Genomic DNA, 18,565 nt, shown 5'->3' on the forward strand with positions numbered 1-18,565 from the left:
ATACGCAAATATCCTACTGATGGGGAAGAATAATCTTCAGAAGCTATCCTGTTGATTGCGATTGATTGAAAAATCACAAAACCTAATGTATTTGGTCACAGTGTTACATGGATAGAAAACATTCAATTAAACTCTTTCACATGAAAATATTTTGAAAATTCCCAGAGGAACTGGCAGATTATTTTCAGTAACGATTAGTTATTTCCACATTTTCCTCGATACTGGAAGCCCACCAGTGGTTAATACCAACTCGATAACCACCTGTTAATAGCACTTGATTGAAACATATTTGGTCACAGTGTTACATGGATAGAAAACATTCAATTAAAATCTTTCACATGAATATATTTTGAAAATTCCCAAAGGAACTGGCAGATTATTTTCCAGCAATGATTAGATCTTTCCGGAACTTTCTCGATGCTGAATGGCATCCTAACGGAAAGAGTTCTGCGCGTGTATGTGTCGATCCTTCGCCATCCACCTCCTCCAGCACGTTAGGCAACGATGTTGTCTTGTCGATGTCCTCACGAAAAATGAATGTGTCTCACCACCAGAATATCGCTTAAGTATGCTTTTTGTGTGTGATTGAATTGAGAGAAGGTGTGGTTTACGATGGCAATTTGGAAGGCAAACTAGAGGGGAATGAACTCTCTGAGCTCGGAACTTTCGGTGACTGAGCAATAATCGATTGCGGGCGCATACAATATTGGATACGGAAATATCCTACTGATGGGGAAGAATAATCTTCTGAAGCTATCCTGTTAATTGCGATTGATTGAAAAACCACAAAACCAAATGTATTTGGTCACAGTGTTACATGGATAGAAAACATTCAATTAAACTCTTTCACATGAATATATTTTGAAAATTCCCAAAGGAACTGGCAGATTATTTTCAGTAACGATTAGATATTTCCACATTTTCTTCGATACTGGAAGCCCACCAGTGGTTAATGCCAACTCGATAACCACCTGTTAATAGCAATTGATTGAAACATATTTGGTCACAGTGTAACATGGATAGAAAACATTCAATTAAACTCTTTCACATGAATATATTTTGAAAATTCCCAAAGGAACTGGCAGATTATTTTCAGTAACGATTAGATATTTCCACATTTTCCTCGATACTGGAAGCCCACCAGTGGTTAATGCCAACTCGATAACCACCTGTTAATAGCACTTGATTGAAACATATTTGGTCACAGTGTAACATGGATAGAAAACATTCAATTAAACTCTTTCACATGAATATATTTTGAAAATTCCCAGAGGAACTGGCAGATTATTTTCAGTAACGATTAGATATTTCCACATTTTCCTCGATACTGGAAGCCCACCAGTGGTTAATACCAACTCGATAACCACCTGTTAATAGCACTTGATTGAAACATATTTGGTCACAGTGTTACATGGATAGAAAACATTCAATTAAACTCTTTCACATGAATATATTTTGAAAATTCCCAGAGGAACTGGCAGATTATTTTCAGTAACGATTAGATATTTCCACATTTTCCTCAATACAGGAAGCCCACCAGTGGTTCATGCCAACTCGATAACCACCTGTTAATAGCCGCGCGTGTATGTGTGTGTAGCGATGTCTTCCCAGGGAACCGTTTGTGGCATCACTCTCCTCCTGATAGATTCCCTTCTGGCCTAGGGTGCACAAACAGGCTCTTGGTGACACCGTTCATCCGCGCTTTCATGATAAATAAAGAGCTTCACCGCAACAGCGACAACATGCTCCAATCGCTGTTCAATTAGAACTGAGTGGATTCCCGAGCGCCGCTCGCTTATATAGCGATTGGTGATTTCAATAGCCTGTTTTGAAAGCAATTTTAAGACTATTGAAACAAGTTTTTGGATCAAAAAGTAACAAGTATATAACGCGTAGACATTTTATCTTTCGAATGAAGTGCTTATCATACCATTTCGTTCAGTTGTTTAGGAGCTATTAACGCTCAAAATCTCGGTCTCCGGCGTAACGCTTTCGTTTTCGAAACTTTGATTTTGCACCCCGGTATAGAAATGAAAGACGTAGTCCTACGTCAAAACATTTCAAAGCGCCTTTGTCCAAGCGTAATTTTTATCTGTACCACAACGCCTTCGAATATGTGGAGGAATTTATTAAAAACATCACACTTATCGACGGGACACCAATTCTTGAATCTCGGAATAAAACCGGTTTTTTGGGATACCTCATCAACATCATTAGTATTCGGAACATTTATAAGATTTACGTGGAAGAATCCGGATGTATAGATGAGCTCTTTACGTATCGCCTGAGCCAAGACCATTTGGAAGTGTTTTTTGGGTCGATTAGAGCAAAAGGAGGCTGCAACAACAACCCTAGCTCTACACAATTCAAAGCGAGCTATAAGCGAATGATATCCAACAACGGAATTACATGCTCCGCCAAAGCAAACTGCAGCCAATTCGCCGAGACAAGGAGTTTATTTGCTTGTTTGTCAGTAGAGAGCCCAAGCAATCACACGATGGTGCAAGATGAACCTTTGCCAACAAGGCATGATCTAGCGAAACCACCTAGTGGTTATATGGAGCATTGTAAAGACGATGACTTCTTCATTGCTTCGTTATCCAGGCATGCACTTTATATTCATAAAAAAATGCTGCCTACAGTAGAGTGTAAGGAATGCATCGATTTTTTGTTAAAGGACAATACTTTCCTTATAACTGCTGTGTGTAAAATAGCAGATAATGAGTTTAAGGTATGTACCGTATTTCATGAGAAGGAATATATATTTACTCACCAGCGGAGCTTATATCACTGGCTCCGTCCATAAACTACGTAAACTCACTTACGTCGTAGTTCTTTCGCTTTACAAACTTTCGAAATTTTGCTTCGAATGTAGACCAAATTCTTCTTAAGAGTCTACCTGGTTTATGAACGGCCACACTATACTGTCCATTTGTTCCACGGTATTTAAGAAATGCATAGAATATGGTGATCCTTCATATTTTACTGTGTTTCAGGAACTTGTTGGTACACGCAACGACGTTAATATTGAAAAATATTATAACGTTTTGGTTTCCATCACATTCGAGAACGCAAAGGCTGGTTTGAACTCTTTGTACGAAAGACCAGTTTACCATTGGATAACAGAAGACCACCAGCTTGACATGTTTAACATGATCAGAAACATCATACAACTCTTTCTGGATGTGAAGTGCAATGAGTATAGTAAAGCTATTATACCATTTAAGCAGACCAATCGACAAAAACTTACAAAGCTAATCCTCTTCGAGGGAAACTAAAATCGTGTTTTTAGAACAATTCCGAAAATTCGTAAGACACCTTCTCATTCCGGTGGGTTGAACGTTAAAAAACATATTTTATTTACAGGTGCACCTGCATCATATTTCCACAGACCCGATGAAACATTCCAATATCAGCGTCATCAACCTTCCTACCAGTCGTCTTTATCTGCCGAATCAGGTCACCGAATACCATCAGAAGCAGTCACATTGGATTGCCCTCCTTCAGCTTCAGTTGATTGAGTTGCTCACTGATCAGATTCAGCGATCCGATCAACTTGGTTACGAACGTCTCTTCGAGTTGCTCCCATGGCTGTTGATTTTCCACGTGTGTCCTCCAAGCATTTATTGGTCGGGGAACTTACGTTACTTTCTCCTTATCATTTAGAAGTTTGAGAAACTAAACACAGTACAAATGTAGTTTGCTGCGATATGAAAAAAATCAAATAAGGTGCCTTTTTTCATTTATTTACTATGCAAATTTAAATACACTCGGATAGTCGATTTTCCAAAACAGTTATCAATCTGGTTATTGTTATCATGTTATTACAATGCGATTCAGATGCATAGATGCAGGAAATTTCTTATCAAAACCGAAAGTTTATCCCCTAGTATAAGTTATTAGTTCCATTTTTTTTCTGGTTCTAAATACAGGGACAAAACCATCCTGAAAAGTTCACTTGGTTCCGACAACGAAACCAAAATCCTACACTTGCTCACTTGTTTCCTTCTTTCCGTAGTTTTATCGGATTCAAAACCTGAGTCCCATTGATGTAATTATTGATACAGTTGAATTTCACTCGTTGGGCTATCTTTAGTTGGGCTTCGATTTAGTTGGGCTCCCGTTCGTTGGGCTATAGCCCAACTAAATCGAAGACAAACGTCAATTATGACAACGTAAAATTTTTTTCGAGGGGCTCGTGGATGGTGTTTTTAGGTTTAAAATAAATTTTAAATGAATCATTTAAATAAATAAAATCGAATATTATTCAACAAAAACAATATTTATTTTAAACGTTTCAAACAAAATTAAACAAACCACGTAAATTCATTTTCAACAAAATGGTAGAGTTCTTCAACATGCTCGTTTTAGCCATTCAACTTCAGTGATTTTCGAACGTAGCGCGTTCAAACGGCATACTTCTGCAACATCATGCTTCATATAGCGTACTAGGCAATCAATTGACTTGATTGCATCGCCAAAATCAGGATCTCCGGTACTAGTAATGGAAGAATCCAACGAATTACTTCCATCTTCTGTGTCTACCAACCATTCTTCTTGCATTTCAGGTTGATCTTTCTTGAGAACTGATGACAAAATCTCGTCATCAGAGAACGCTTCACTGGTTACCCAATCTGGATTACGATCAGCATCAAACACCTGATCTTTGATCCACAGATCAATATCTTGCTCAGATGTTTTTGTTCCTGCCAAACTGTCAATCCTGGACACAAGCGCTTTGAAGTCATCATCGGCCGCTTTCGAGTCTACATTAACAGCATCCTCCGGCAAACCATCGATCAATTTCTTCCACGAATTACGTATAGTTTTGTCAGATATCTCCTCCCAAGAGGTTGCCAACCACGAAATACACTGTTGATGATTAATCTTCTTCAATCGTTCTTCGAAACTAAAGAGGAAAGTACATAAATAAAACCTCAAATAGAATTTGAATTTAAATTTTGAAAAAGCACAGACGAAAAACTATCGTGCGCATAGTTTTGTGTTTATATTTGGAATTAATTACAAAAAATTAATGTTTAATATTTGGAAATTTACCTTAAGTGTTCGTTTTCCAGAATTAATGCGAGCATCAGTTTTCTTTTATACTTTCGCTTGATTGCATTGATGACCGCTTGGTCCATCGGCTGGCATTCAGCAGTTACATTTGGTGGGAAGTAGATCACTTGAATCAGTCCATCGTCACTCTGTAGAGATTCGTCAACGTCATAATGACTGGTGCAATTATCAAGAACCAGCAATGCCTTTGGCTCCAATCCTCTCTCGGCCGAAAATTTTCGAACAGCGGGGACAAACTCTTCGTGGAACCATTGACGGAACAACAGTCTGGTCATCCAAGCCTTTTTGGAATGATTATATGAAACGGGAAGTTCTTCGATGTTGATTCCTCGTGGTTTTGCAGCAGTGCAAATGAAATACAACGGAAGCTTTAGGGAACCATCTATGTTGGAGCAAGGCATAAACGTATACCTTGTCTTGTTTTGCTTCCGTCCGCTTGCCACGGTCTCATCACAGGTAACGACAGAGCGCGTGGCTAGGAGCTTGATGAACAAGGCAGATTCATCTGCATTAAAGACTTGGGATAGTGATAGCTGCATTTCCTGAATCTTCTTCTGTAGAACCTTCTTGAAATTTAGGTACGCTTCAACGTTTACCGATGCCTTTTCTCCTGTTACGGCTTTCACGCGCAATCCAAACCGCTGCTTAAAACGATGCATCCAGCCATCCGAAGCAGAAAAACCGTGCACCGCATAGAGCCCCCGGTCCTGGAACATCTTAAACAGCAGCTCCGCCTTTGCTTTAAGAATATCCACTGTCAACAAAATGTTGGACTGCCGCTGCTGTAAAATCCAGATGTAAAGAGCTTCTTCCAGCAAAGGGAACGTCTGCTCTTTCAATGTTTTTCGATTATTTTCACCATATTCCTTGAACTTGTCCACCGCCTCACGAATTGTTCTTTCTTTTGGATTATTCTCGTGACCGTAGAAGATCCTACGCCGTACTTCTTCCCAAGAAAGTCATGCGTACCACCTCCTGCTTCAAAATCTTCAATTATGCGAACCTTCTCCACCAGCGTCAGGAAATTGCTCCTTCGTTTCCGGTTAACGTTCGTACTGGATCCTTGCAAACCATCCATTTTGAGCCTGGCGATCGAAATGAACGTATATTAAATCTACGCTAATTTTAATATCAAACTTCATTAAGAACTTACCAATTAATCCAACCTAGAACGAAACTCAACCACGAACGAAATAAACGTCAGTGGTGTGAAAACTTTTCTGCGTTTCCCATAACAACAAACAATCGGTGTGACCCTCGATCGATTTTCGACTTTGACAGTTCAGCCCAACGAGTGAAAGTCTTTCACAAATTGGGCTAAGAGCTTAGTGCAACGAGTGAAATTCGACTGTAGTAACAAAGAAGAGCATAGTGTAAAGAAATGTGCGCATAGAAAGACAAGTCAGATAAAAGTTATACGTTGAGAAATTTGGCGTAAATGAGAGAAACAAACTTTTTTATGTTTTACATATGATTTACGTAGGAAGAATTTAACAGATATGGAACAAACGATTGGATCTACAATAATGGTCATTTGTAATAACGTAAAGTTTAATACTTAATGAATACTGATCAAAGAATCGGGAGTTATGTCAACTTATTCACCCGAATAGTACGATACAATGATTATACGAACGAATGTAAGAACATCTGAGACATTTTTGACGTAGGACTACGTCTAACCGGAAGATATAGGGGGTGAAATGGAAATCTAGGCACTGAACAAGTAGGAAAAAATGCAAGATTTGGAACGCTTATAACTCGAGTATTTCTCAATAGATCGCAAAGGTTTTTGCATCAATTGATAGGAAATATATCTACGCATCTATCATAACGAATAACATTTAATTTTTCTTGAGATAAATAATTGAATAATTGTGAAATATCAAGCATTGTCCAAATACACTATGTGCCCATTTTTGATTGGTCCATTTTGTGCTCCTCAAATCGTACCGACCAAAACGGGCAACCAGAGCAGCAGCGAAATAGAATGAAGCACGATTGGAAAGGAAAAAGAAAAAAATGAACGAAACATCGGTCGCAGTCTCACACATGCGTAATTCTCGAGCCAGCCAGTCAGCTTAAAAATCCCCGCTCCGCTGCCGTAACGATCATTCTCATCCGAACCGTACACCACATCGTTTCGCATCACCTCACATCAACAAACCAACACAAGCAGCCATGGTTGGATATGGCAAAGGAGGAAAAGTGAAGGGAAAGGCAAAATCCCGCTCGAACCTTGATCTGGAGTTCCCGCTCGTGTTGATCTGGAGTTCCCCGCAAGGGTAGCTAGGCCGAGCGCGTTAGTACCAGTGTACCAGTCCACCTAGCCGGCGTTATATAGCTTCGGCCGCCGAAGTGATCGAGTTAGCTGGCAAAGCTGCTCGCGACGATAAGAAAACCTGCATTCGGAACAGAACACATTCGGTTCGGTGGACATCAAGACAACAACAGGCAGTTGCAGCGAGTGGCGAGTGGCAAACGCAATCGCAAAACGGCATCAGGTAGCAGAAGAAAAAAGTTTGTTCTTTATACAAACTGCTTTGGCGGCAAATCCAGAACAAGGCGGCATCGAGGGCGTTCGAAAAGGTTTTTTTCAAAACCACGAGTACTAAGTTTTCTAAATTGGAAACATTCCATAAAACAAGGCGCTTTTCAGGGCCATTAAACCTTCCAAAAAAGAGTTTAGGAAATAAAGTTCAATGCTTTCTAAAACATTATCCAAAATAATAATAAAACACAAATTGATGTTTTCATAATTTGTTTGCCAGGATCTGATGAGTATGTGAATTTGGCAGTTGTTCTGAGCTTATTGATAGTTGGGGACTTTCCTGATTATTCAATTTTCACCAATTCTTAAATTGTTTCCAGATTTAAAGTACAGTAATCTACAATTAGTTCGACATTTAGCTAATTGGACGGACATGTAATGCGACTTATTTAGTTGGACATTTTTGTAAACATAGAGATCCAAATTATGACCCCACATTGAAAGTCGACACTGTACCACTGTCATCGCAAATAATTACAGGTTAAAATTACCTCCAATCCGACACTGAGTAGTGGTAATGCGACGTGTCATTGAATGTAATTTACTGTAAAATATATCACAAGCTGGATGGGAAGAAATTTTCCAACTGTGAAAGCTGTGGCGAGTGACAACAAATCGCTAAACAGGAAGGTTTAGCCGAACAAGATGGGAATATCGAGTGATAACAAAAACACAACACCAAAGGTTCTTTTCAGAACCATCAACATATTCATAAAGAGTAAACAGTAAACTAATCCATTTTTCAGGTAGATAGGTAGGTATTCACGTAGGTGAAGAAAATAAAACAATATATTTAAAATATATATTTAACAAAAGCTGTCCCCTTTGTATAGTCCTACGTCACTCCGGTTATGTCCCCGACATTACCCACCCGTCTTTTTTATAATTTTTTTTTTTGCAAATCGGTTGCGTCACTTGCTGGCAATATCAAGTGCTGTGCTCGAACAAAATTCCCTGGGTCGTATCCTCAAAACGACCCTTCGGACAAAGCGGTGTATTCCATTTCGATCAGATTCTGCATCTCCCGAAGCTCCTGGAACTTGTCATGATCCGAATATGTGCATAATTTACTGCCAAGCACATATTGCACCAAACTGAGGATAATCAGCGAATAGCTTACAGTAGCGATGATGAACATGATTTCACACTTTTCCACATCTTTGCAGAAAGCTTCAACCATGCTCTGGTCACGAATTTTCATATCCTCTTGTTTGACCCCGGCAGAGAACATAAAATCTGAATTTAAAACAAATTCATCAACAAGCGTTTTTTTTCCACGAGTAATAATACACACTTACAAAATTACGTCAAAACTATATCGCTCCGATGGGACCGCAGATCAGGGTTCTCACAAATGTTCCAGAAAATAGTGAACACGAAAGTAACCATACTAAAGAAGCAAAGAATCAAAATCCAGGTGATCTCCAGTATGTAGATTATTTCCATAAACACGACGCAAGATATACAACCACCTACACGGGAGCCCCAGGCCCGATAAACCTTATACCGGGTGGCCCTGTTGCGATGAATCCAACGAAAAGTATCATCATCGAGGCGCCGATGTCCACAAAAATCATTTGAACCGCCTCAGTCCTGGAATGAATTATAGATTCAGTGCGTAAGATCGTACTGATCGGAGCCATTAATCACCCTAAAGGACGTAGAAAACTTGCTCCGCTTGGTCCAGCATGATGATCGCAGGTGACCTTCGGCACATTTTGCCGCAGAAAATTCCTTCGCTAACAAGGCATATAACCGGTGCTATCAGCGTAGCCTAACAAGATTAACATATGATTTCCAACAGCCGCCTCAAAAAAATTAAACATAACTTTGTAAGTTAACACGGTTAACACGAAACGAAACACCGAAAACGCTATCAAAATATTGCGAAACAAACAAAATTAACCATGACAGCTCGATTGAATTATGTGCGAGGTACGTGAGCAACGTAAATAGAACACTAGGTATATTACATCGCCATATTGCTCTCCAATACAAAGAAGCTAGTTTTAAAATCACTGCCACTGTTATCGCGGATGCTCCTAAAACTATTTTTTGCTTTTTTTCTTTGCCTACCACTACATGAAAAAAGCGGAGAGTAATATACCTGGTATTTTATTTACTTTGATACGTGAGCCGCGGGCCTAGTTTTATGCTGCCTACGCTAAATTTGCACTGGTTGAGATAGGGGTGCCAGGACTCTGGTTACTACAGTCGAATTTCACTCGTTGCACTAAGCTCTTAGCCCAATTTGTGAAAGACTTTCACTCGTTGGGCTGAACTGTCAAAGTCGAAAATCGATCGAGGGTCACACCGATTGTTTGTTGTTATGGGAAACGCAGAAAAGTTTTCACACCACTGACGTTTATTTCATTCGTGGTTGAGTTTCGTTCTAGGTTGGATTAATTGGTAAGTTCTTAATGAAGTTTGATATTAAAATTAGCGTAGATTTAATATACGTTCATTTCGATCGCCAGGCTCAAAATGGATGGTTTGCAAGGATCCAGTACGAACGTTAACCGGAAACGAAGGAGCAATTTCCTGACGCTGGTGGAGAAGGTTCGCATAATTGAAGATTTTGAAGCAGGAGGTGGTACGCATGACTTTCTTGGGAAGAAGTACGGCGTAGGATCTTCTACGGTCACGAGAATAATCCAAAAGAAAGAACAATTCGTGAGGCGGTGGACAAGTTCAAGGAATATGGTGAAAATAATCGAAAAACATTGAAAGAGCAGACGTTCCCTTTGCTGGAAGAAGCTCTTTACATCTGGATTTTACAGCAGCGGCAGTCCAACATTTTGTTGACAGTGGATATTCTTAAAGCAAAGGCGGAGCTGCTGTTTAAGATGTTCCAGGACCGGGGGCTCTATGCGGTGCACGGTTTTTCTGCTTCGGATGGCTGGATGCATCGTTTTAAGCAGCGGTTTGGATTGCGCGTGAAAGCCGTAACAGGAGAAAAGGCATCGGTAAACGTTGAAGCGTACCTAAATTTCAAGAAGGTTCTACAGAAGAAGATTCAGGAAATGCAGCTATCACTATCCCAAGTCTTTAATGCAGATGAATCTGCCTTGTTCATCAAGCTCCTAGCCACACGCTCTGTCGTTACCTGTGATGAGACCGTGGCAAGCGGACGGAAGCAAAACAAGACAAGGTATACGTTTATGCCTTGCTCCAACATAGATGGTTCCCTAAAGCTTCCGTTGTATTTCATTTGCACTGCTGCAAAACCACGAGGAATCAACATCGAAGAACTTCCCGTTTCATATAATCATTCCAAAAAGGCTTGGATGACCAGACTGTTGTTCCGTCAATGGTTCCACGAAGAGTTTGTCCCCGCTGTTCGAAAATTTTCGGCCGAGAGAGGATTGGAGCCAAAGGCATTGCTGGTTCTTGATAATTGCACCAGTCATTATGACGTTGACGAATCTCTACAGAGTGACGATGGACTGATTCAAGTGATCTACTTCCCACCAAATGTAACTGCTGAATGCCAGCCGATGGACCAAGCGGTCATCAATGCAATCAAGCGAAAGTATAAAAGAAAACTGATGCTCGCATTAATTCTGGAAAACGAACACTTAAGGTAAATTTCCAAATATTAAACATTAATTTTTTGTAATTAATTCCAAATATAAACACAAAACTATGCGCACGATAGTTTTTCGTCTGTGCTTTTTCAAAATTTAAATTCAAATTCTATTTGAGGTTTTATTTATGTACTTTCCTCTTTAGTTTCGAAGAACGATTGAAGAAGATTAATCATCAACAGTGTATTTCGTGGTTGGCAACCTCTTGGGAGGAGATATCTGACAAAACTATACGTAATTCGTGGAAGAAATTGATCGATGGTTTGCCGGAGGATGCTGTTAATGTAGACTCGAAAGCGGCCGATGATGACTTCAAAGCGCTTGTGTCCAGGATTGACAGTTTGGCAGGAACAAAAACATCTGAGCAAGATATTGATCTGTGAATCAAAGATCAGGTGTTTGATGCTGATCGTAATCCAGATTGGGTAACCAGTGAAGCGTTCTCTGATGACGAGATTTTGTCATCAGTTCTCAAGAAAGATCAACCTGAAATGCAAGAAGAATGGTTGGTAGACACAGAAGATGGAAGTAATTCGTTGGATTCTTCCATTACTAGTACCGGAGATCCTGATTTTGGCGATGAAACAAGTCAATTGATTGCCTAGTACGCTATATGAAGCATGATGTTGCAGAAGTATGCCGTTTGAACGCGCTACGTTCGAAAATCACTGAAGTTGAATGGCTAAAACGAGCATGTTGAAGAACCCTACCATTTTGTTGAAAATGAATTTACGTGGTTTGTTTAATTTTGTTTGAAACGTTTAAAATAAATATTGTTTTTGTTGAATAATATTCGATTTTATTTATTTAAATGATTCATTTAAAATTTATTTTAAACCTAAAAACACCATCCACGAGCCCCTCGAAAAAAATTTTACGTTGTCATAATTGACGTTTGTCTTCGATTTAGTTGGGCTATAGCCCAACGAACGGGAGCCCAACTAAATCGAAGCCCAACTAAAGATAGCCCAACGAGTGAAATTCAACTGTATCAATAATTACATCAATGGGACTCAGGTTTTGAATCCGATAAAACTACGGAAAGAAGGAAACAAGTGAGCAAGTGTAGGATTTTGGTTTCGTTGTCGGAACCAAGTGAACTTTTCAGGATGGTTTTGTCCCTGTATTTAGAACCAGAAAAAAAATGGAACTAATAACTTATACTAGGGGATAAACTTTCGGTTTTGATAAGAAATTTCCTGCATCTATGCATCTGAATCGCATTGTAATAACATGATAACAATAACCAGATTGATAACTGTTTTGGAAAATCGACTATCCGAGTGTATTTAAATTTGCATAGTAAATAAATGAAAAAAGGCACCTTATTTGATTTTTTTCATATCGCAGCAAACTACATTTGTACTGTGTTTAGTTTCTCAAACTTCTAAATGATAAGGAGAAAGTAACGTAAGTTCCCCGACCAATAAATGCTTGGAGGACACACGTGGAAAATCAACAGCCATGGGAGCAACTCGAAGAGACGTTCGTAACCAAGTTGATCGGATCGCTGAATCTGATCAGTGAGCAACTCAATCAACTGAAGCTGAAGGAGGGCAATCCAATGTGACTGCTTCTGATGGTATTCGGTGACCTGATTCGGCAGATAAAGACGACTGGTAGGAAGGTTGATGACGCTGATATTGGAATGTTTCATCGGGTCTGTGGAAATATGATGCAGGTGCACCTGTAAATAAAATATGTTTTTTAACGTTCAACCCACCGGAATGAGAAGGTGTCTTACGAATTTTCGGAATTGTTCTAAAAACACGATTTTAGTTTCCCTCGAAGAGGATTAGCTTTGTAAGTTTTTGTCGATTGGTCTGCTTAAATGGTATAATAGCTTTACTATACTCATTGCACTTCACATCCAGAAAGAGTTGTATGATGTTTCTGATCATGTTAAACATGTCAAGCTGGTGGTCTTCTGTTATCCAATGGTAAACTGGTCTTTCGTACAAAGAGTTCAAACCAGCCTTTGCGTTCTCGAATGTGATGGAAACCAAAACGTTATAATATTTTTCAATATTAACGTCGTTGCGTGTACCAACAAGTTCCTGAAACACAGTAAAATATGAAGGATCACCATATTCTATGCATTTCTTAAATACCGTGGAACAAATGGACAGTATAGTGTGGCCGTTCATAAACCAGGTAGACTCTTAAGAAGAATTTGGTCTACATTCGAAGCAAAATTTCGAAAGTTTGTAAAGCGAAAGAACTACGACGTAAGTGAGTTTACGTAGTTTATGGACGGAGCCAGTGATATAAGCTCCGCTGGTGAGTAAATATATATTCCTTCTCATGAAATACGGTACATACCTTAAACTCATTATCTGCTATTTTACACACAGCAGTTATAAGGAAAGTATTGTCCTTTAACAAAAAATCGATGCATTCCTTACACTCTACTGTAGGCAGCATTTTTTTATGAATATAAAGTGCATGCCTGGATAACGAAGCAATGAAGAAGTCATCGTCTTTACAATGCTCCATATAACCACTAGGTGGTTTCGCTAGATCATGCCTTGTTGGCAAAGGTTCATCTTGCACCATCGTGTGATTGCTTGGGCTCTCTACTGACAAACAAGCAAATAAACTCCTTGTCTCGGCGAATTGGCTGCAGTTTGCTTTGGCGGAGCATGTAATTCCGTTGTTGGATATCATTCGCTTATAGCTCGCTTTGAATTGTGTAGAGCTAGGGTTGTTGTTGCAGCCTCCTTTTGCTCTAATCGACCCAAAAAACACTTCCAAATGGTCTTGGCTCAGGCGATACGTAAAGAGCTCATCTATACATCCGGATTCTTCCACGTAAATCTTATAAATGTTCCGAATACTAATGATGTTGATGAGGTATCCCAAAAAACCGGTTTTATTCCGAGATTCAAGAATTGGTGTCCCGTCGATAAGTGTGATGTTTTTAATAAATTCCTCCACATATTCGAAGGCGTTGTGGTACAGATAAAAATTACGCTTGGACAAAGGCGCTTTGAAATGTTTTTCATTCGAGTGCATACTGTTACATATATCAAACAAATCGTTAAATAGGTTTAAAAATTCCTCAGTAGCTTCAGTATTACTGAAGGAGTTATCAGATGTTCTTAAAACACCCAATGCTGATGCCACACTTTGGCTAATGACTTGCACAGCCAAAGAAACCTTCATTTTGGAGTTCAAGAAATTCACATGCTTGTCCGTCAGATTGGGAGCGAGGCGGTTCCCTGAACGATTCTGGTGATCATTAAGCTTCTCTATATGAGTCCATTTCACTTCGCCGTTGGATGTCAACAGTGTACGTTGAGCGTGCATTGTGTTACGCACCAACTTCTGCATATGTGCCGGATCTAGAATGACATGTATGTCATAATTGGCACATGGATGCTTGAAACATGTCTTGAGTGGCTCCGAAGCACTTGGTTTGAGTCTACAGCCCAGAACGTTTGCTGTCGATAGGTTCGTTGTAGCGCCATCAAAGGTCAGTGAGATAATGGTTACTCCTGCTTCGTGAAGACTGGTCAGAATAGTCTGGATAGTATTTTTTTGTTCTGCTGCATTCATGCCATTGATAAAAAAAATACGCCACTGGTATTTTCCAGCTGCTCTGAATGCCGGATACCATAAAAACCATCACTCCTTTCGCAGGAACTGAACATTCAGGGATGTTGTTAATATCCTGATGATTGTGCTGAACAACTCCTTCCAGGCGTTTCGTATGATGGTTCCAGGCGTTTCGTATGATGGTTCCACTCGACATGCTGACGAATTGCCATCTCGTCCATGATCAAGCCTCCAAGAAGTGGCTGACCCTTAGTTGCTTTCTCGTCGGCCATTATTTTAAGAGCCGCTAGTGTTTCACTGGTAATTCCGGGCTCGCCTGCAACGTTGACATACCAACGGATGATGGTTCTCTCGTGTGGTAAGGTCTTTTGAAACCTTTCACGAACGTATCTATAGGCTATAGCAGAATAAAAGTGTAACGTAGTCGCAAAAGATCTTAATGTTTCGCTGCATGGTTCTCCTCTTTTGCAAAGTACCAACTCTCTGAATAGAGAATCATTTGATTGAAACCGCTGAAAATATAATAAATATACATTAAATAAAGGTAAAACCATTCTAAAACATTTTTGAGCACCTGCAAAAATGAATTCGCCGTATCCGATAGCATACCTTGGACATTAGCTGCTTTATAGTTTTTTTCGGATCGCTGCAGCTGAGCCTGCACTTTAGGCAGAGCAATGGCCTTCTCTTTTTCTGTTAGATCTTGACCAATAATGTCACCAGCGTATCGAATTCGCCTAATAAATGGATATGTTTTGAAAAAAATATATTTTATTTTACTCGAACTATACTTTTTACGGTTTTGTTTCTCTGAAATAATTGTAGTGGATGTCATTTTTGAGGAAGCATGTTGGTTACTGTTCCCTAGCTTGTAGCCTCGTCTGGTTGAACCTGGTAAATCGGATTCATCAAATTTGCTGGTGGCTTGGGTGGATGCACCTGACAGGTACGAATTCTCAAGATTAATGTCACCAACTTCATAAGCTTGACTGTTCAAGCCAAACACAGCAGGTATACTTGGCGTTTGCAGGTCGGGATCTTGAGAACGCAAAAGCAAATTTTCCCTGGATAAACCCGACGAATTGGATTTCGAATGGCCGGAAACTTGGAGCTCATCATTCAGATTGAATGAGTCTGATGTGTTTGATACGTCAAGCGTTTTAATATTTTCAGACGAATGATTATTGCCAAAGGCGGTAGCTAAATTTAACGAAAAAATTTGATTGTATATGGAGTCTAAGAAACATATTGTTATACCTGATGCGTCGGATTTGCGTCCTACTTCTGGATCCAGAAGAGATACGTTACGGTGGGTGTGACTTTGGTGTGATAAACAGGAACTATATGAATCCTTCGAACTATAAACACATGCTCCGTTGAGTGGATCGGATATGAGAAACTCACTTTGTGTTAGGAATAAATGAACAATATTTGGTAGTTGTAGCCTGCAGTACGTTTACGTAAATAAATGAATACCTGTCAGGTTTTTGGCAAAAACCAAAAACAGTGGGAACAGCTGCATCGGTTAAATATAGTTGGGTTCCGCGAGAATAGTAGGAGTTGCGAGTGAAATGTTTTGAACAAACTCTCACTGTTTTAAAGTTAATGGAGTCGATGTTAATGCAAATATTTTCAGCATTTGCAATAGCTTGAAGCCAACGATTCCGTTGGTCAGTTTTCTTCGGGAAACGATGTTTGGATACCCATCCGGAAGCTTCATTTGTTGATTTGCGATTAAAATCACTGTGGCAGGATCGCACGAAGCACTTCATTTTATTATTTTGATGTTAATTTATTTCAATAAGACACGATCGTAGTGATATTGGACAACTTGAGTAGAAACTGTTGAAATGCACCAATCTGATGACGTTGTACGTTGCGTATGATGAGTTTGTTTGTAAACATTTTATAAACAAAAACAAAGGTTATGATTTTTATGCTCGTGATTTTCTATGCTGGCTACGAAGAGGCGGCCATCTTGACAATCCCCTGTTCGCGACTAGTTGAAAGAATTATTCTGTGTATTATTATTGTTGCATAAGGGTCGGACTTCGGGGTTTAAGCATTCAAATAATTGAATTCAATGATTCTCATTGAATTTTTCAAAATTTAGAACTGATTCTAGGCATGCTGATTTGAAAGAGGGCATTGCAATTTAAAATTGTTGTAGGTGGCGACATGATGAATAAAATAAAATAAATCATTCGTTTGGCATTTGACGTGACGGTGCTGGTGGAAGCATTGACTGCATGTGTGAATTGGTGGAGACGTTGACGGAACGTAGACGTTCTTCTCCGTAACGTGCTATGTGAATCGCACATTATTCATCACTTCATCGTAGATTGGAGATCGTGAAATATGACACAGAGTAGGATCAACATCAACAACAACGCACAACAAAAATTGTAAATAGCGGAGCGAAAGTAGTCCGAGATGGTCCGCCAGTGGTGACATTTAATTTAATAGATGTAATTTGTGAGGTGAAATACCTGTAACTGTAAATATAATGTAAAATCTAAACGTTGTGATATGTAAATATAAATTGAGTTTTTACATGTGAATTGTAATTAATGTGAAATGGAATTACACGGATGTGATATGTTTGTTTGTGAAGGAATGTCGGTAGCATATGTGATTGCACTTTGAGTGTTTACGCATTTGGATTGTCGTCAAAATTTGAGTGGATGTGTACTTTTTGTTTTTGCCGACGGTAGCGGAGTTTGTGTCTTATGTGGGGGAAAGGAAATTTTCCCTTCGATGTTGGGGCCTGGAAATGAAGCTATCGGAGTTTGAGAATTTGACGGCTCAATTTGGCTCCCCAACATAGGTCATTCTCCATTCGAAATCCTCTTTCAGTTTGTTCCACCTGATACAATATAAACCATATATAAAATTATATATTATTATATAGTATTATTATAAACTGGGCAAATCTTGAAAACACTGTTTGTTATTACTACTGACAAACATTGAAACTCAACGAACGCAGAATTAAAAATGTCAACAGAAATTGAACGAAAAAGTTGCCAACATATATCGCGCGTGACTCGACACTCGACAGGTTGAATCGAAAAAGTTGGTCCGACCTAAGTTGCCAGTTGCCTAGTGTGTATGCTCCCATTTGATTACACATGCTCTAAACTTTTTTGACATATTCGTTAAGTTGCTTTCCAACTTAGGTTGCCTAGTGTGTAGACGGCTTAAGATTTCATTTGATATTACGATTTTTGAAATTGCCTCAATGGTTGTAAAATTATGACGTTTTGGAAGAAATCTTACTTATTTAATCAGCAAAAGGCCCCAGTGGCATGTGCTGTACAGAAAAGTCGTCTCCATTCACATGAATTTTATTATTTTTCCAATTGTTAACTTTCAAACTTATTTCAAGGATCAACATATCATATCTTTCCATTAATTCGCAAACATGCCTAGTAGTAACTTAAAAAAAAACAAACTCATAAACGACAAAAAGAGTCTTCGATCGCATATTTTTTATATATTTTTCACAGTTTTATAGTAGTTTTATAACGCTTTTTTAGTTGGAGTGCCTTTTAATTGGCAGTTCGCCAGTTCGAACACGCGCCAATCAAGAAGCAATCATCCGTCATAATTGTATGTCAGTTTTACTCAGTTTTTCAATGCCATTTTTATTGAAGGGTCTTTGAACGTTATACTCAAAAAATGAAGGCTCAGTATAAAAGTATTTAGTTTTGCAGTTTGTTTAACAAATGTATTCGTTTGAAAATATTTATTAATATATATACATATATAAAGTGGATTATATCACATC

The 18,565-nt window shown here is 39.1% G+C and overlaps 2 protein-coding genes and 1 pseudogene across 2 annotated transcripts; 1 reads left to right on the plus strand and 2 right to left on the minus strand.

Moving 5' to 3' along the window:
* Positions 1-3,507: 3,507 nt before the first annotated feature.
* LOC129769184 (jerky protein homolog-like) lies at positions 3,508-6,181 on the minus strand. Its single transcript, XM_055771279.1, has 2 exons — positions 5,059-6,181; positions 3,508-4,909 (listed from the first exon to the last, which is right to left on the minus strand). The coding sequence occupies exons 1-2, from the start codon at positions 5,793-5,795 to the stop codon at positions 4,354-4,356; spliced, it is 1,293 nt and encodes a 430-aa protein (XP_055627254.1). The 5' UTR covers positions 5,796-6,181; the 3' UTR covers positions 3,508-4,353.
* A 2,276-nt stretch (positions 6,182-8,457) lies between these two features.
* LOC129766463 (uncharacterized) lies at positions 8,458-9,347 on the minus strand (annotated as a pseudogene).
* A 906-nt stretch (positions 9,348-10,253) lies between these two features.
* LOC129767895 (jerky protein homolog-like) lies at positions 10,254-11,668 on the plus strand. The gene is made up of 2 exons (XM_055769156.1): positions 10,254-11,213; positions 11,363-11,668. Exons 1-2 carry the CDS (start codon positions 10,477-10,479, stop codon positions 11,598-11,600), a joined length of 975 nt encoding a protein of 324 aa, XP_055625131.1. The 5' UTR covers positions 10,254-10,476; the 3' UTR covers positions 11,601-11,668.
* Positions 11,669-18,565: the final 6,897 nt, after the last annotated feature.

Source organism: Toxorhynchites rutilus, chromosome 2 (assembly GCF_029784135.1).
Source record: "Toxorhynchites rutilus septentrionalis strain SRP chromosome 2, ASM2978413v1, whole genome shotgun sequence".
NCBI lineage: Eukaryota > Metazoa > Arthropoda > Insecta > Diptera > Culicidae > Toxorhynchites > Toxorhynchites rutilus.